The sequence below is a fragment of the Camelus bactrianus genome, chromosome 14 (assembly GCF_048773025.1).
Source record: "Camelus bactrianus isolate YW-2024 breed Bactrian camel chromosome 14, ASM4877302v1, whole genome shotgun sequence".
Taxonomy (NCBI): Eukaryota; Metazoa; Chordata; class Mammalia; order Artiodactyla; family Camelidae; genus Camelus; species Camelus bactrianus.
Window position 1 is genome coordinate 9,706,328 of NC_133552.1, and position 16,709 is coordinate 9,723,036.

At 36.6% G+C, this 16,709-nt stretch overlaps 1 protein-coding gene across 13 annotated transcripts in view; it reads left to right on the plus strand.

The window, feature by feature from the left end:
* Positions 1–16,709, plus strand: part of NBEA (neurobeachin) — a 536,549-nt gene that overhangs the window by 424,340 nt on the left and 95,500 nt on the right. For all 13 annotated transcript variants that reach the window (XM_074378046.1, XM_074378047.1, XM_074378045.1 and 10 more), the window contains 3 exons: positions 7,042–7,159; positions 7,500–7,602; positions 10,891–11,006. In XM_074378046.1, the coding sequence (XP_074234147.1) occupies positions 7,042–7,159; positions 7,500–7,602; positions 10,891–11,006 (337 nt within the window). The remainder of the gene's footprint in view (positions 1–7,041; positions 7,160–7,499; positions 7,603–10,890; positions 11,007–16,709) is intronic.

Here is a 16,709-nt window from a genome sequence, read left to right on the forward strand (position 1 = left end):
GCTTTCCAAAAGTTACCTAATCTAAAAATATTTTATTCTTGAAAGTCTTATATTGATCACTGTATTCTTATCTGCAAAAAGCATGTACACAAATGAATTAAAATATTAACATTTTAAATTCCAAAGACCATAAAATTCTAAGTGTTTAACACTTTTATTCAGGAACAAATTATTATTACAAATATTATCATCCACATATGAATATTACTGATTGCTAGAACAATACAGGGGGTCGATATTAAAGCTACTCCTAACTTTCTTTTTTCTAAATATGTTGAAAAATCTTGTTCATAATTGTAAATTGTAAATAAATGGAAAGATGTTTTATTATGGCAACATTCATAGTTTTTTTGTACCACTTCTAAGTTGTATGCTAAAGCTCATCTAGTGATCTGTGGTCAAAAATTATTTTTAATTCCTTTCAACTGGCAGCTCAGTTAAATTAACTTCAGCTCTTTGAAAGTAAAGAATTGGGAAACAATTTAACTCGCAAAAAGTGTTTTTTTTTTTTAATCCAGTCATTGAGGGCATACCATTTCCAACACTTTCATCAGTATTTTGAATTGTCCCTTTTTGAGGTTTCTACCCCCTCAACAGATCTTATACACCAGATAATACACCAGCGAGAGCTCCCTCCCCACGTCTTTTTTTTTTTTTTTTCTAAATTGGAGAAGGGCAATGGGAAAAGGTAGGTGGAAAAGAGAACCTGTATTTCCCTCTCGTGTTCATTTTCAGGCAGATAGATTTTAAGCAGCTGAGAATATGGAAACTTACCCTTAAATTATGCATACCTAACTTACCTCTTGGAAAGTTATTCATTGCCCAATTAAAACAGCATAATCCATTGTGTTGCTATTTCTGTTTTTCCATACACCTCTAATTATTTTTATATCTTCTACTCTCCATGCCTTTGGTAAGGAAACAACATCCCCAAGACACATGATGAGAACTGGGATGAGGGAGTTCCAGACATCCTGCTGTCTTTCCTGCTCCCCACATCCTCAGCCCGTGTACCATGACAGCAGTCACCAGTCAGAGATGATCTCCCACACGGTCGTTTTAGAAACCAAGCTGCTTCCGTTTTGTGCTTCTGCTGTCCTTCTGGGCCTTAGAATGCTCTCCATTCAGCCAACAAAAGGGAAAAGAGCATGGATGATCGTGTATGCATGTAAACCAGAAATTACTTTGGAACTATTCCATCTTGAATATATTTGTTACACCCAGAATCACTGATAGTTTGTACAGATTTATAAAAGTAATGTGGACTTACAGCTTTACATTGCACTAACAGCCCTTTAATTAAACTGCTCAAGCTGCAAGTGTCTGTTGGATGTGACGGCCTCCTAAACACTGAGCAGGCCACAGCTCTCCAGCCCTCCACAGCGTTTTCATCAATTCTTAACAGATAATAGACCTTGAAGCAAAATTTAGTTTTTTTCATATCCAAATACTTGTTCTCATGTATGTGTCAGATGATTTGAGATCAGCAAAGCTATCACTAACCAAGTACTCTGAGGTCACATAATATTAACTGCCTTAAAAGGAAAAAAAGACGAAACTGATTTGACAGCTATACCCATGTTTCTGACAACATATGCGTGTCTGATACACATGAGTGCACGGCAACCCTATTTTCCTTCCCCGCGATTATCAAGTAAAGTGTGTTAAGCACACTTTTGGGCCAGGTGGTTTACAAGGGGTCGCCATTACATTTGTTTTATGTTGCGTCCTGTGTGTTTCAGTTCATAAGTGAGTGGGGAAGACCTCAAGGTGTAAGGCCAGCATGATCTCTTTCTCCCTTCACTTCTTTTGGCTATTAAGTCCTTTGCTCAAAACAGTTCAGTGGTCACTTAAGAAAATCACAAAGTTCCATACTAATTGTGACCAAGACACCTTACTGTTCTTATTTATGATGTTTATGATGTAATAACAGTTACGTTTATTCAGTTTTCAGAAAATGAAACTGAATAGGCTGGTCAGCATTTGTTGATTAGATTTCACAGTATATTAAATAATTTGGAGAAGCCAGCAAGCATAAACCAGATGATCTGGAAAGGTTGACTCAGGAAAGAAAACAAAGCCACAAACCTCAAGTATAGACGAAAGTACTTATATGGTTTAGAAAAATATCTTGGACAATGAAAAACTAACTTAAAGCGTTATTATAGAAGGTCCTGAAACTTACAGAACACTACGTAATCAGTAGAGGTAGAAATAAAATACAGGCAATTTTATAGTCTCGGGTCATATTTCAGACCTAGGCTGGATGCCCAGATTTTTAAGGGAATACGCCATAAACTTAGTATTTAGTCAACTTCAAATGATATTCCTTTGCATTTTTGAAGTATATGCAGATTGGTTAAACGCCTCATCACTCACCTGAAGTAGCATCCTGACTGCTCCCTCTGCCTGCAGTCTCACAGCCTTCCACTTCACCCTCTGAGAGCCCCGGCTTGTGTGTGTTGGGAATCTCACCTCAGCGCCCCTCATCCTGAGTTCCAGTGTTTTCTTGTTGCATATGAGCAGAGGAGAGCAAAGGGGATTGGGGTACAGTCCCAGGCAGCTATGACAGCCAGAAAATGTCTTTGAATGCTAGTGGTTTATCTCAACAGTTCATTTTTTTACGTTTTCTTTTTCATCCTATCTGTGTTAATTTCACTACAGAAACTTCATAATTACTCACCAGAAATAAGCTTGATGCTCCAGACGGGTGCCAAGTGATACTCTGTGACACACCTCAGTATACATTGTCTTAAGTGAGAGGCGCAAGTCTGTAAAATAAAGTCAAACTTCTTCACCTGAAGACCGTCCACAATGCCTCTCGAGTGAAGGAGCCCTTTTTATGCAGGACAAGGTCTTTCACGATGGGGTGTAACCCCGTCTAGAGTCGCCTGTGGGTGCAAATTAAGCTACTAGAAAAGAGAAACCAGTTGTTCTATTTAGGTTGCTCGTTTAGATCTTGATTAAATCTAAAGTCAGGAGAGACCTCTGGCGGCTCCCCCATTAGGATAATAAACATGAGTAGTCTGAAGGCAAAACCGGAACGCTTTTTCCAGTTCAGCAAAGGCGTCAGATATGCATTACTTCATAAGATCTCTTTGTAACCTTCCCCGTATGTAGTATCTCTGTCTGTTTCTCCTAGTGATTTATACAACAAACAAATGTGTATGGAGCACATATGTGCCAGGCACTGTTTTAAGCACTGTGTTTTGAATAGTAAATAAGATAGATGAGGGCGCTTCTCTCATGGAACTTTCATGTCACAGAGGGGATAGGCAAAAAACAGACCAAAAAAATGTCTTGCACAGAATTAAAATGTTTATAATAGAAGGTATAATGGAAGAGATACTGGAGTTAGTACATGATAGCTGTAAATCAGATGCCAGGAAAATCAGTTCACAGGAAAGGATCTAAACAAATTAATTAAAAATTTTAGGAGAGTTTTGTTCCATAATCGATCTTGAAGGAAATAAGAAGAGAAGGCAGGAGGTGGCTTGCTGTGAAAAAAAGGACTCTAGGCTCTGCTGGGTTTCCAGGCAGGGAATTATGAACAGCTCAGAGGGTACATAGTCTTTTATCCGCCCCTTTTAAGGATTTCAAAAGCTCAAATATAACATGGGTGACTATGAAGTAAAATTTTCCTTCCCATGGCCCCTTGTATGCTCATTCGGATGATGCTGCCCTTGTCAAAATAGTTTGCACCTTTGGGTCTGTCTTTTGGAATTTGCCTCCTGAGCTGTTTACTAGCTACTAACAAAATAATTTTCTTTTTGTTTTATTCTCTCTCCCTTTACTCTGCCTCCAGGCTCTACTGCTTTCGTCTGATTATCTTGGTTTCCTTTTTTCTTGCTCCCGAGGGTCCCTGAGGACTCTCGTGGTGCCAGCCTGGAGCTAAGAGAACGGTGGTAGGAGAACTGAGGGGGGTTCATGTGTCATTTTGGAGCCAGTCAAGAGAAAGAAGCCACACAGCAATTTAAACAGGAAAAGTGTTATAATTTATAAAAGCAGAAATAATTATAAATTATAACAGGATATTGAAGTAACAAGGGAATGGTTAGTAAAAAATAAAAACAACTCTTCAGAGTAGGGGAACAGTATATAGACACTGTCTTTGAGCTGACGTTGAACCCAAGAAGAGCCCCTTCAAGCCTTACTGGGGAGGGCATGGCTGTAGCTCCCTAAGTGGTGCAGAGTCACTCTGGTGCCCTGCTGGGAGAGATTGCTGGAGCTCTGTCCTTTGGAACTTTCCAGAAAACCACCCTCTAAGGAGTTGGTGAAGCTGTTTATGGGAGGGTTCTTACCAGAGGCACTCTGCTACAGAACTGCCTGGGACAGGGGAGTTCTGGAGAAAACTGCTAGTCACTGGGTGCTGTCAGCCATCACACACTGCGGGAGCCGGGCACTGGAGAAGCCCCGCCCTCTGCAGGGACCTGCTGGCTGAGCACGCCAGAACCAGAAAGAAAACCCCTTTCTTCTGCATCATCTCTTCAATGTCCTTTCCTGATAGAGTGTGGCATCATGTCCACTAGCAAAGGAAAAATAAAGGGCACAATTCATTTTCACAGGATAAGCAATTAATGGTAAATTTGGAGCCAGGAAGCAATAATTTGATAACTGGCACAGTTGATAAGACAGTTTTGCATTGAGCACGTACAGAGTCAAGCCAACTTCTTTGTGTTTGTGAGCCACCTGCCTGCTGATAAACTGATGACATGCTTAACGGAAAGGAATACTTGGTCAAATATTCATCACATTATGTTTCCCAAAGAGAAAAATAAGTAAAAATATTAGTATGTTTGTGTGTGTGTGTGTATATATATATATATACACACACACACATATACGTAATGTCCACCATCCTCCTGGCATACCAGCTTTAGTATAAGGGTGTCAACACAGCACACAGGTTTATTGGGAAGGTCTCTCCCTTTTCTGAGATTATGCTCATTTTATTCTTTGGGTTTTATATATATATTTTAGTGAAAGATAGTTTTTGTTGTGTAGCTGCTTAATTTGTCTTAAAATTCTTCTTACTTGACAAAATAAGAGTTATCAACGCTGTATTACTGCTCTTTCCATTTAAAAAAAAAATGTGCTGGTCTGTGAAATTCAAATCTGGAAACCATTGCAACGAAGTGAGACTATATTAATAGGAATTGTGGCAAGTCACTATAATCCTTTTGTGAAATGTATAAAAAGAAGTTTTGCATTTAGAACCTGAAAAGCAGTTGTCACTTTATGCTCAACAGCAAGGACACATAAACTTACAAACAGAACGTAAATAATAGCTAGGCCATGCACTTTACGTTCATTGTCTCCACTTAACCAGTAATAAGTATTATTATCACTGTTCTTCAGATTACAAAAATTAGATAGAGGTAAATAATTTTTCCAAGTTCCAAAGCTAGCAAATAGCAGAGCCAAAATTTAAATCGGAGTCTGACTGGCTCCAAAATCCTTCAGTATTTAAATAAATGTCTGACTGGCTCCAAAAACCTTCCAGTGCCTGGAGAAAGACAAAAACTGAATTAAGGGGTTAGAAAATAGAATTTTCAAAAAATAGAAAGACCAATAGATCATATACCGTGTATTTATGCGTGTGTGTGTATATATATATATAATATGTGTGTGTATATATATGTGATATATGTGTGTGTGTGTGTATGTTTCCTAGAGGAAGGAAATGTGAAAAAGGACTTCATAACTTGTTTTCATGGATATCATGTATGTTAAACTCAATAACTAGTTTCTGTTTTCACCAAAGCAAATATACGTGTAGCAGATTATACAGGGTACACCAATGCAAGTAGAAAATGTGTTTATGAATTGTTAATATATATCGGTGTCTCAGGAAAGAATGTGCTAGTTGCAGATTTGACTACAGTAGCATAATCAAGTATGGATTTGTCTGCGTTATGGAAGAAGTTGTCCAGATACGAGTAGATGCTGAGACTGTTTCAGTAACTCAACATTAGGGCCGACCTTGCTGACATTCCCTTGACCTTCCTCTTACAGTTACACAGTTGCTGCTACAGTTTCTGCCATTTCATCTCCATTCAAGCAAGGAAGAGAAAGAAGTGTACCAGCTACATATGACTCATTTTATCAGCTTTTCTGAAATATCCCGAGTGACTTTGGTTTTGTTCTCATTAGCCAGTTCTGGGTCAAATGTCCTTACCACTAGTTGCAAGGGAATTTGGGAAAAACAAGGAATAACTTTCTCATGATTGGCTTAGACCATGGGTCAGACAAACTCTGGCCTCAGGAACAAATCAGGCCGTTGTCGTAAATAAAGCTTCACTGGAACACAATCACACACTGTGGGAGCCGGGTGTGTACACATTGTCTGTGACTGCTTGCACACTATGATGGCAGAGCTGAGTGGTTGTGAGAAGGACAGATGGCCTCCTATTTGGCCTTTTACCAAAAATGTTCATTGACCCCTGGACCACGTTAGATCAATCGTGACCCATCACCTGAAGCTGACCACGTGGGCACTTTGGGGCTCACTGGTCTTCCATTAAGCAAAGAATAAGGAAGAAAAGTGATACTGGAAAAGAACCAACAGTATGTCAGGTCACCTGATCTAGCTGATCATATACAAGACCAAAAAATTGTAGTACGTTTTCTGTTTAAAGTCACAGGGTCACCTTGAACATAGAACTTTTCTGCTCCTTCATTTCTTCATGAGTCAACTAAGAAAATTTAGAACGGTAGAAATTTTGCAAATATTCAGAATCAGATGATTGGCAGTATTGTGATATATCATGAGTTCAGGAAGAAAATCCCTAATTTACTTGCTTTTATACAGCACTGTCTAAGGTATTGTCAGACTGGGTCTGAGGTGGGAGGACACAGCTCAAGAGGTAGAGGGCATGCTTAGCATGCATAAAGTCCTGGGTTCAATCCCTGGTACCTCCTCTAAAAGTAAATAAATAAAATAAATAAATTACCCCCCAAAAAAGACCCATTTCAAAATCAGACTGAATCTGAAACACATATTCAACTGACTGACACTTCCCTTTCAACTGTTCAATTTAGGTTCTCGCATACACTGAGGGACTGCATGGAAAATGGATGTTCAGCGAGATTCGGGCTGTATTTTCAAGACGTTATCTTCTACAGAATACTGCTTTGGAAGTATTTATGGCAAACCGAAGTAAGTCCCCTTGAATGTTTTGAAAGAAAATGTACTTATTTTTGGATGTTGTTCTTTTACATGGTCGGATACTGTCTTGATTTTTTTTTTTTTTTTTTTTTTTTTGCTGTATTTCTCTCTTTGATCTGCCCTCGCTAAAACAAAAATAAAAATAAAAAAGAATTAATTTGAAAAAGTTAAGCCTAGATTTCTCATGGATAAAGTTACACAGAAAGCTGATTTTCCATGCTGATTCATTGCCTTTACAAATAAATCATGAAAGGCTCTGGAAAGTGATTTCTGAAATTGATGGTTAGCTCTCTTGTGGTTTTCTAAATCATGTTTTTTCTTCTTACCACAGCCTCGGTTATGTTTAATTTCCCTGATCAAGCAACAGTGAAAAAAGTTGTCTATGGCTTGCCTCGGGTTGGAGTAGGGACCAGCTACGGTTTGCCACAAGCCAGGTAATTATATCGCATTACACATTATCTATGGTTTGTTAACATATTTTAATCTCAATATGACAGAAATCTAAATAGGGTTATAAAATTATAATTATTTTAAGAAACAAGGAATTTTCTCCCTCTGCAGGTCATTTGTAGGGAAGGAGGTTATGTAAATAGCTATTTGAAGGATGACAGAATGGGGCATAATTTTATTTAACACATAGAATGAGGAAGTTAAAAAATTGATAGCATCTTACAGCTAACACATAATTAAGACATTTTTACTGAAGATCTTACAAGAAACATACCAAAAGCTTCATGATGTTTGTGATTAATTGTTGTGGTAGCATATAACTTGTTTTTTATAAATGCTATGTATAAGTGCTTCTTCATTAAAGTAGTAAAATTCTCAGAATTTAGTGAGATTAATAGTCATTAATTATGGTATGATTTTAACCATTTCCTAATTCTTTCATCTTGGTATTTTTAAAAGCATTTTTGAAATCTTATTTCATTGAAAGATACTAATCTAAGAAAACATAGCCAATAATTATGTATATATATCACTAATGTCAGTCAGTTTTTGGCTCCAAGTAACTGAATACCTGATTAAAAGTAGCTTAAACAATAGGGGTTTTTTTGCTTTGGCGGTTCTGTTTTATGAAAGATGTGGAGTTAAGGAGGAGTTGCCAGTACTGACTCAGAGGTTTGGTGATGTCAGAACTTTCAGTTGGTCTCATGTTCACAAAATAACCACTACTTCTCCAGGTACCACATCTTCACACAACTACATTCAAGTAGGAAAAATACACAAAGGATTTCTCCTTGAACATCTATGTTTTAAGAAGGAATGTATCTAGACGCCTCCAGCAGTCTTTACTGCAGTTCCTTCTGGCCAGAATGGGGGTCACCCTTCTGCCCCTAGAATCATCACTGAACACTAATGTGAAATCATCCCCTAGAATTCAAGGGAAAATATACCTCTGAACTCTGCCCCTTCCTTCCTGGACAAAATATATTTTCTATTGTTCAGGAGGAAAGAGATATTATCGGCACTGGGCAGACAAGCAACACTTTCTTCCACATAGATCATTATGTTCCTGGGAATCACTGCAGAGCACTGCATGCATGGAAAGGAAAACTAATCTTTGTCTATCTTCTCTTAAATAGGCTACAGACATTTAAAAGACAGGGACTGTGTCTTATTTATCTTTTAATCTACGACACCTAGCACACCGCCTAATTGCAAAGGTGCTTTATAAGTGCTGCTCGACTAGCATTACCTTGCATTGTGAGGTATCTGTTCTCCTATTAAGCTTACAGGGTAAGGCTAATTCACTGACAGGTATGCACATGCTCAGGATGTTTGTTAGTTGAATGACAAGATTAAATTAAGACATTTGTAGATAATGAGGTACTTATATAAAATACAGGTCAAAAGAAAAATGCATTTAATCTGTCAAAAAAAGAAAATGAGGTTAGTTTTGCAAGACTTGTTCTTATTGAATCTCAGCTGACTCATAGTAATCATTACTTCCTTTCCTAAGTACTTACAAATCTTTTAATCATCAATTCAAGAATTTTTCCAGGAATTGACATTAAGAACTCACTGATAGGTCTTTTTCCTTTTTAAAAGTAATCTTCTGCCTCCTGGCATATTTCTCAATGACCATGATTCTTCAGAGAGTACCAATAGAGTTTTCTCAATGGCATGTGTAATTTCCTTCAGTACTCTTGGACTTGTTGGGACCTGAGTTCATTGAAAACAACCAGAAGCTCTTTTACTATACTCCTTACCTATTATGAGCATTATTTTACTTTTAACCACACTTGATCTCTCCTTGATTTTTGGAAGATGATTCTTCTTGACAGAAAAATCAAGCAGAAGCAGAGCCTTGAGACATAACTGTAAACATCTCAGGGCTGCTGCAGGGTGGTTTATATTTTTTAGGGAAACACAGCAGCATCTGTCAGACACTGCTCAAACTCTTAGGTTGGTTCTAAGTTTCAATGTGTGCTAGCACTGCATTCTTTTTGATGATATCTTAGCCTGTGAAAGTAAGTTTTAGGGAGTTGCTGGTGATTTAAAAAAATAAAAGCACTGCATGAAAATTAATGAGGAACAGGAAATGAAGGTGGTGATGTCAGATAGGATTCTGAGGCTTAAGAAGTTATGCAGTGCCCAACAGGTGGACGATACATTCCTTTAGTAAGTAATCATTGTTATTTTTAAGCCACTTTTTAAAACTTTTTAAAATTTATTTGAGGGGGTAATTAGGTGTATTTATTTATTTTAATTTTTTTAATGGAGGTACTGGGGATTGAACCCAGGACCTCCCACATGCTAAGCACACGTTCTACCACTGAGCTCTACCTTCCCACCAATCGTGGTTATTTAAGAATGAAATAAAATACTTTTTTTCATTTTATGAATATTATATTCTCAAACAGCTACTTAGTTATTAAGACTCAAGTATTTATTAATCTATTTAGGCCTAACTACTTAATAAACAGGACTGTTAGGTATTTCTCTTGGGCTGGGGGCACCATGAAAAAATTCCTGAGACCCTAAGGGTGGCATAAATTGAAAAGTTTGGGAATCTCTGTCTTAAGTGGTGGTTTTGGAAACTCAGTTAGCCTTATCATACTTTGACAAATACAGTCAGCTTTCATTATTTTTTAGATAAACACATTGAACCTTGAAAAGTTCATAATTTTTACAGAATTTCTTGATTCACTCCCTTAAGCTATTCCTAGGTCCCTTCTTCTCAATTCATACATTTTCAAAGTTCCCAGTTGTTTGTTTTTTACCTCATAAGAGGGATGTGTATCGTGTGGTTAGAGGCTGTGCACATGCGCACACTCTGTGTGTGGGGCAGATGTAAAAAGTTCAGTGGCAGCATTATCATATAAGATTTAAGTCAAATGCTCATATGCTGGTGCCTGACTGTCTGCCTAGCTTCTTAGCATGCAGCAGATTTGCTGTATTGTTTAAAAGCTACTTTGACTTATTTTGAGTAATGTTTCACCTTTTTTGTTCTTGTTGACTTGTAAAATACCCACTTGAAGCCATATCATCCAAATAGAAGCTTTCACCGTGGTTTACCCTGAGTAACTAAATGTATCTTCTCTATAATAGAATTTTCAAATATTACGAGTATCTACAATTAAAATATATTTTGTCATTTATCAAAACCATGAATTATTTTAAGTTGAATAAAATCAAATTACTATATTAGTTATTTCTGAATTTTTAAAAGTCATGAGTTAAAAGAGACTGTCTGTTATGGTTTGCTTAATTGCTAGGAGGATCTCACTGGCCACTCCTCGACAGCTTTATAAATCTTCCAACATGACTCAGCGTTGGCAAAGAAGGGAAATTTCAAACTTCGAATATCTGATGTTTCTTAACACTATAGCAGGTAAGAAGACATCTCATTCTCTAATCAGGTAATATGTTTCTGTTCATCAAAATCATTGGTAATGTGACTTGATGGAGTACATCGTTCTCCTTGGAATTCAAATACAGCATTAGAATAAATATTGAAGTACTCACATTAAATTGTTATCAGAGACTACACAAGTAAGTACCAAGGTTTAGATGCATTTATTGTTGAAGAGGCTTTTCCTTGCTCTCCTTCTGCCATTTCCTTTGCTGACAGCTTTGTCTGAAGGTTTATTAGAATCAACAAACCATTGCCAGAGAGTGTCTGGAAATAATAATGGGAAAATGTAATTTCACTACTTTGTCATTCTCAGCAGTAGCAGCTAGACAGGAGAATAACAACAGGATTCTGCCTAGTACAGATGTCACCTGGATTATGGCATGATTGGGTTACAGCATCTTTTTTTTTTCTTAAAATCTTCCAATGAAAATATAAAATCAGATTACATTTCTAAATGATGAGTAACTGCCATCAGCCTCGGCAGTACCAGGCTTGTAAATTAAAAGAAGATAGTGGCTTTGTTTTTCAGCTAAATCAGTGGTTGTCAGTGGCTGTACATGTCTATGAGATTTAAGTAGCTCTTTCTTTTGTCCTGAATTAAGCTCCAAAGCCCTAATTTATGTTGAATTACAAAGAATTTACTTCTGTAAACCAGGCTCCACCAAAATTTTTGCAATCAGATGAATTTAAATAATTACTTAAATATATATGCTTACCTATGATTATTGTTCTTTCATGAATGAATACTCAGAACCATGAGTTTAGAGCCTTGTGGTCTGATTCATTGCTTGAAAGGGTAACTGTGTAATATTCGTCTTTTTTAATCTATCATATACAAGTGAATATGGATGCTATGGGCATATATTAAATATGAATGATACAGATATATATTAAATAGACAAGAGAACTTGATTTGTCAACAAAAAGGGATAAAAAATTATTTGAAATGGTTTTGCATTTTAATTATTTAATACACACATTGTAATTTTAATGCCTTTGCTAATAGTATACTAGAAGTGCAACCAAAGAACTATTTATTACATATATTAAATGTTATTCTGTATTTCATACACGTATCTCCACTATATAACTATACCTTCAAGATACCTTTATGACATATTTCATATATATTTGTATGCCAGTATATACAATGTACATATCTTAAAGAGACCTGCTTACTTCCTTGAAGATAAAAGAAATGTGTTATGCTATTTAATTAACACATTACTTACATATAAAGATAGAATGAACTTAAACATCTGAAATGTAAAGAACCTAATTTCCTTAGCATATTTATGTAAACAGCATGATGTAGCATAAGCTTCATTGCCAAGGTGAAGGGGATAGAATCCCAGATCTGCCAACTTTATGTCCTAGGGCATAGGTGGAATTGCAGGTTTTAACTCTGTCTTGGACTTTAAATCTTTCAATAGCCATGTTTGATATGTTTGCATCTGTTTTAATAACTAATCTGTTTGGTCTTATATAATCTTCTCTTATACCATTGCTTTTAATATTTTCTTGCTTTTCATATTGTTTTGTCTTTCTTCAGGCATGTAAATAAAATTTTGCCCACTATTTTAGAATTCAGAACATAGGATATTTTGTTATTAATTTTCTTCGAGAATTAATATGTTTAAATTTTTTTAACCTTCTAAAATATATTTCTCTTACTTTTGAACTCAAAAATGAATCAACATTTTTAATCACTCCTATGCAAAATAAGAACATTAACTCAATTTACTTCTCATTTATTGCTTATCTTCATCAATATAACTTAATACCAGAATCCATATTATTATTAAACACTTATTTTTTGAAGCCCACATATTTTTACATCTTAGGAAGGATTTCAACTCTATTAAAATTTTCTTCTCGTTAATGCAGTATGTTATTTTCAACTACGTGGATCTTTACCTGATTTTTCAGGATAGTGTTCTCTTTACATTCTTCTGCAGTATTCTTTCATGTTTCCTGTAGTTAGGTTCTCCTATTGTCCTTGAAAGATCTATCGAGTCATTGTCTACCATATGTCGTACATAAGCGTGATTTTTTTTTCCCTTGACTGTGCTCCCTGTTTGGAGCTTTTGGAATTAAAACTGAAGGACAGGGTGATCTCACTCTGTTTCCAGTCAAGCTGGTATGCTTACTGAAAGGTTCTTCTGTTCTACGATGGGATTCTGTCCTCTGGATGGAACGTTATCTGGTTTATTGTATTAAAGGACTCTTTTTGTTTATTTGTCTTGGGGGGGCTATTAGGTTTATTTTTTATTTATATAATGGAGGTACTGAGGATTGAACCCAGGATCTTGTGCATGCTAAGCACATGCTCTGCCAGTGAGCTATAACTTCCCCTCTACTGGTCTTCATCTCTTCTCTGCATTTTACTCCTGTCAGATACATTTCCCACAGTGTGGTTCAGTTCCACCTGTAACCACCACCCACTTCATGCCTGTTACTTTCTGGGAGTTTGTTTCTCTGTCTAGCTCTAGAAAGATTGCAGCCTGGATAGAGATAGCACTGTGATCCCTAAAAGCTGTCCCTAAGCGATATAGATACAGCTGTTTTTCTGATTGGGATAATCTTCGGGTTTCTGAGCCAGAGCATGCAGATTGTAAGGAGAATTTGAGTGTCTTTCTATCTTTTTTTGAATAATTGAGGTCTGTTTTATATGGTGTCACAAAGAATGTACAGACAACTGGGAGTTTTTTAAAAGAATTTATTGGGTATTTTCTTTGCAATGACTCTAACTAAATATTAAAGTCTGTCTACTGTAGACAGTGGGATGAAGAGAAGTATAAATAGACACTCGAAACTCAGAGCACTTACAACTGGATGAGTAAATGAAATATACATAAGAGCATTTTGAGACAGCTGATGGTAAGTGCTGAATGAGTGCTATAAATAGTGAATGCGACAAGAGCTAAGCAGGGTGGAAGAATTTTAAGAATGTTTTGGGGGAGACAAAAAAAGAACAGAGCCTTACAAATTTCTGCCAGTTGGATATGTGTTACGCATTCAGTGGACATGAGTGTCATATCTTGGCTACAGCAGAGAATAATAGGAGATAACATTGGAGTTGTAGGTAAGAACCAGACTGTAAAGAACCTGAATCTAGGAATCAGTGTTTTATAGTAGAAGAGAATGCAGTATGGAGTTTTAGGAAAATTAAACTGATAACTATGGATGGCATGAATCAGAAACTAGATCTCCTAAAGCTGGGGAGAGCTTTCAGGAGAGCATTACAGGACTCTAGATATGAAATTGACTTGTTCCTCGTTTTAATAAAATGTTACTGAACGCTTCTGCTATGTGCCACACACTCTATTTGGCACTGACACTTCAGAAGAAAGCAAAGTATGGTTTCTGCCTTGGAAGAGATCATAGTATAGTCAGGAAAACAGACGTACGTACACCAGCAATTCCAGTAAAAAGTTACAATTATTATAGTAGGAAAATATACAAAGCTATTTGAAGCCATAGATCCAGAAGGCATTACATTTACAGGAAAAGCTTCTCATAGTATTTTCATAGGCTTCTTATAGGCAACATGTAAGCTGGAAATTTCTTTAATTTTTCTTAATATCAAGGTTCAGGGAAAAATAATATTTTTATTATTTTTGCCTAGTTTTATTATTTCTTTGTGAAACATTTCTTTTATGTCAATATCAACATTGAGAACAAATGGTAAATAATAATGCTTACCGAGCAGTTTCCGAATGTTGCAAACATGGTTCTAAGTGTTTTATGCATATTTACTCATTTAATCCTAACAATAACCCAAAAGTTCTTATTCTCATTTCACCAATGGGCAAATGAAGTACGGAGAAGTAAATAACTTGCCCAAGCCACAGAGCTAGTACGTGAAGAAGTCAGGATGCTAATGTAGGTAGTTTGGCCATAGACTTTCACTCAACTACAATAGCATACTGCCTCTGGATATTCACAGTGACATTCAGTTTCACCTCCAGTCACCAGCCTTAATCTATCAACTGCTTTAAGACCTAAACAATTAATGATTTTTAGACAATTGTTTTCATTTTTATTATGGTTATGACTTTTGTACACAGGGATATTCTACCATTAGATCTGGGTCTAGAATTATCATCTCTAATGTACAAGCTGGTACTGTTTTCAGCGAGATCTCAGATCCAGAGAAGCAAGACTCTGAGACAGAGACTTTCTTGCAAGAAGTTTATTGGAGAGTGTCCTTGGGATCAACATCTGTGGGGGAGTAAAGAAAGTAGAACTTGGCAGAAGGAAAAACTGAACCTCAAAGCAGGTGCAGCAGAGACCTCAGCAGATCTTACAGGGAGGCGAGAGCTGAGATGACCTTTCAGAGATGTCTTGCCCTTGCAGCAAGGGCACCCGGCCTCGTTACCTCCACTTTGCGGTCACTGGATGCAGACTCCTGGGAAGGAAAGGGCCTTGAGTGAGAGGGCTTTCTCCTGATGGTGGCAGCTCCTAGAGAACACCACCAGCCACAACATGAGCAACTCAGCCACCAACCCAACTCCAGGATAGAGTAGTTCTCAGAATCACCTGGAGGGCTTGCTGAAACAGAGCATTGAGCCCCACCCCAGAGGTTCTGATTCAGTAGGTTTAGAGTGGGGCTCAAGCATTTGTATTTCTAACAAGTCACCAGGTGATGCTGATGCTACTGGTCCAAGATCCACACTTTGAGAACCACTGCCCTGTACCTATATTCTTTAAAAGACATACCTTAACATAATTGTGTTAATGTCCCATAGGATTCACATCTTCCACAGCACTGTATGTGCCACACGTGTTGGCACTTATAGTAATGTGTCCTTAGCATTTTATGTCTTCTTCTCTCCATTGGGATTATGAGGTCAAAGTTTTGCACTATAAATACCCATCAGATTGAACTGATTTAATATTTATGCTCTGTGTTTGCATGATTTTGTGGTCTATTATGTGAGTTGACTAGAATTGCTATATTTAAATTTAAATTTAAATTTCCTGGATTAAAAAGAAGAGTTGCAAAATGCAGTCTGATTGAGAAGATGAAACAACCCTTTCTGGCTTCATGTTTTTAAAAATATAGGTCAATGTGACCTAATAAATTCACATTTTCTGCAAAGATATTCAGTATTTCTCTTACACTTTACATGAAATTCGAAGTACATTTTGTGATGCATTTCTTCCTCTGAGGTCTCTCATCCTTGGCCAATTTGTCTTTTCCTCCTTTCAAAATGCTTTTAAAAGTAAGACTCTCCATAAAGCACACAGCAGCAATGTCCTAGAATTAATGCAGTATGTAGAGTTTTAGACCCTCATGTGACACATGTATATATACATAATTACATAGAAATAGACACATTTTCCTATACGTATGTAAGTTTTGTAAAGATACTTTACGTAGTAAAAGAAGCTTGTCAAATACTCAGAAAACATACTGTTTTTAAAAGACACCTAAAGGCCAACAAATATTTTCATGGCCTTTATTTTGTTGTATTTATAAATTCAATAAATACTCGTGATAGAAAATTAGAAACATAGAAAAGTATAATTTAAAAACCCAATCACTTGTAATTCTAGCCATAAATATCACAGTTAACACTTTGGTGATTTTTCTGTTTTGTTTTGTTTTTTTCCTATGTGTGGCAGTCTTTGGGAATCTGTTACATATACAGGTTCACATTCTACTTTTTTTCA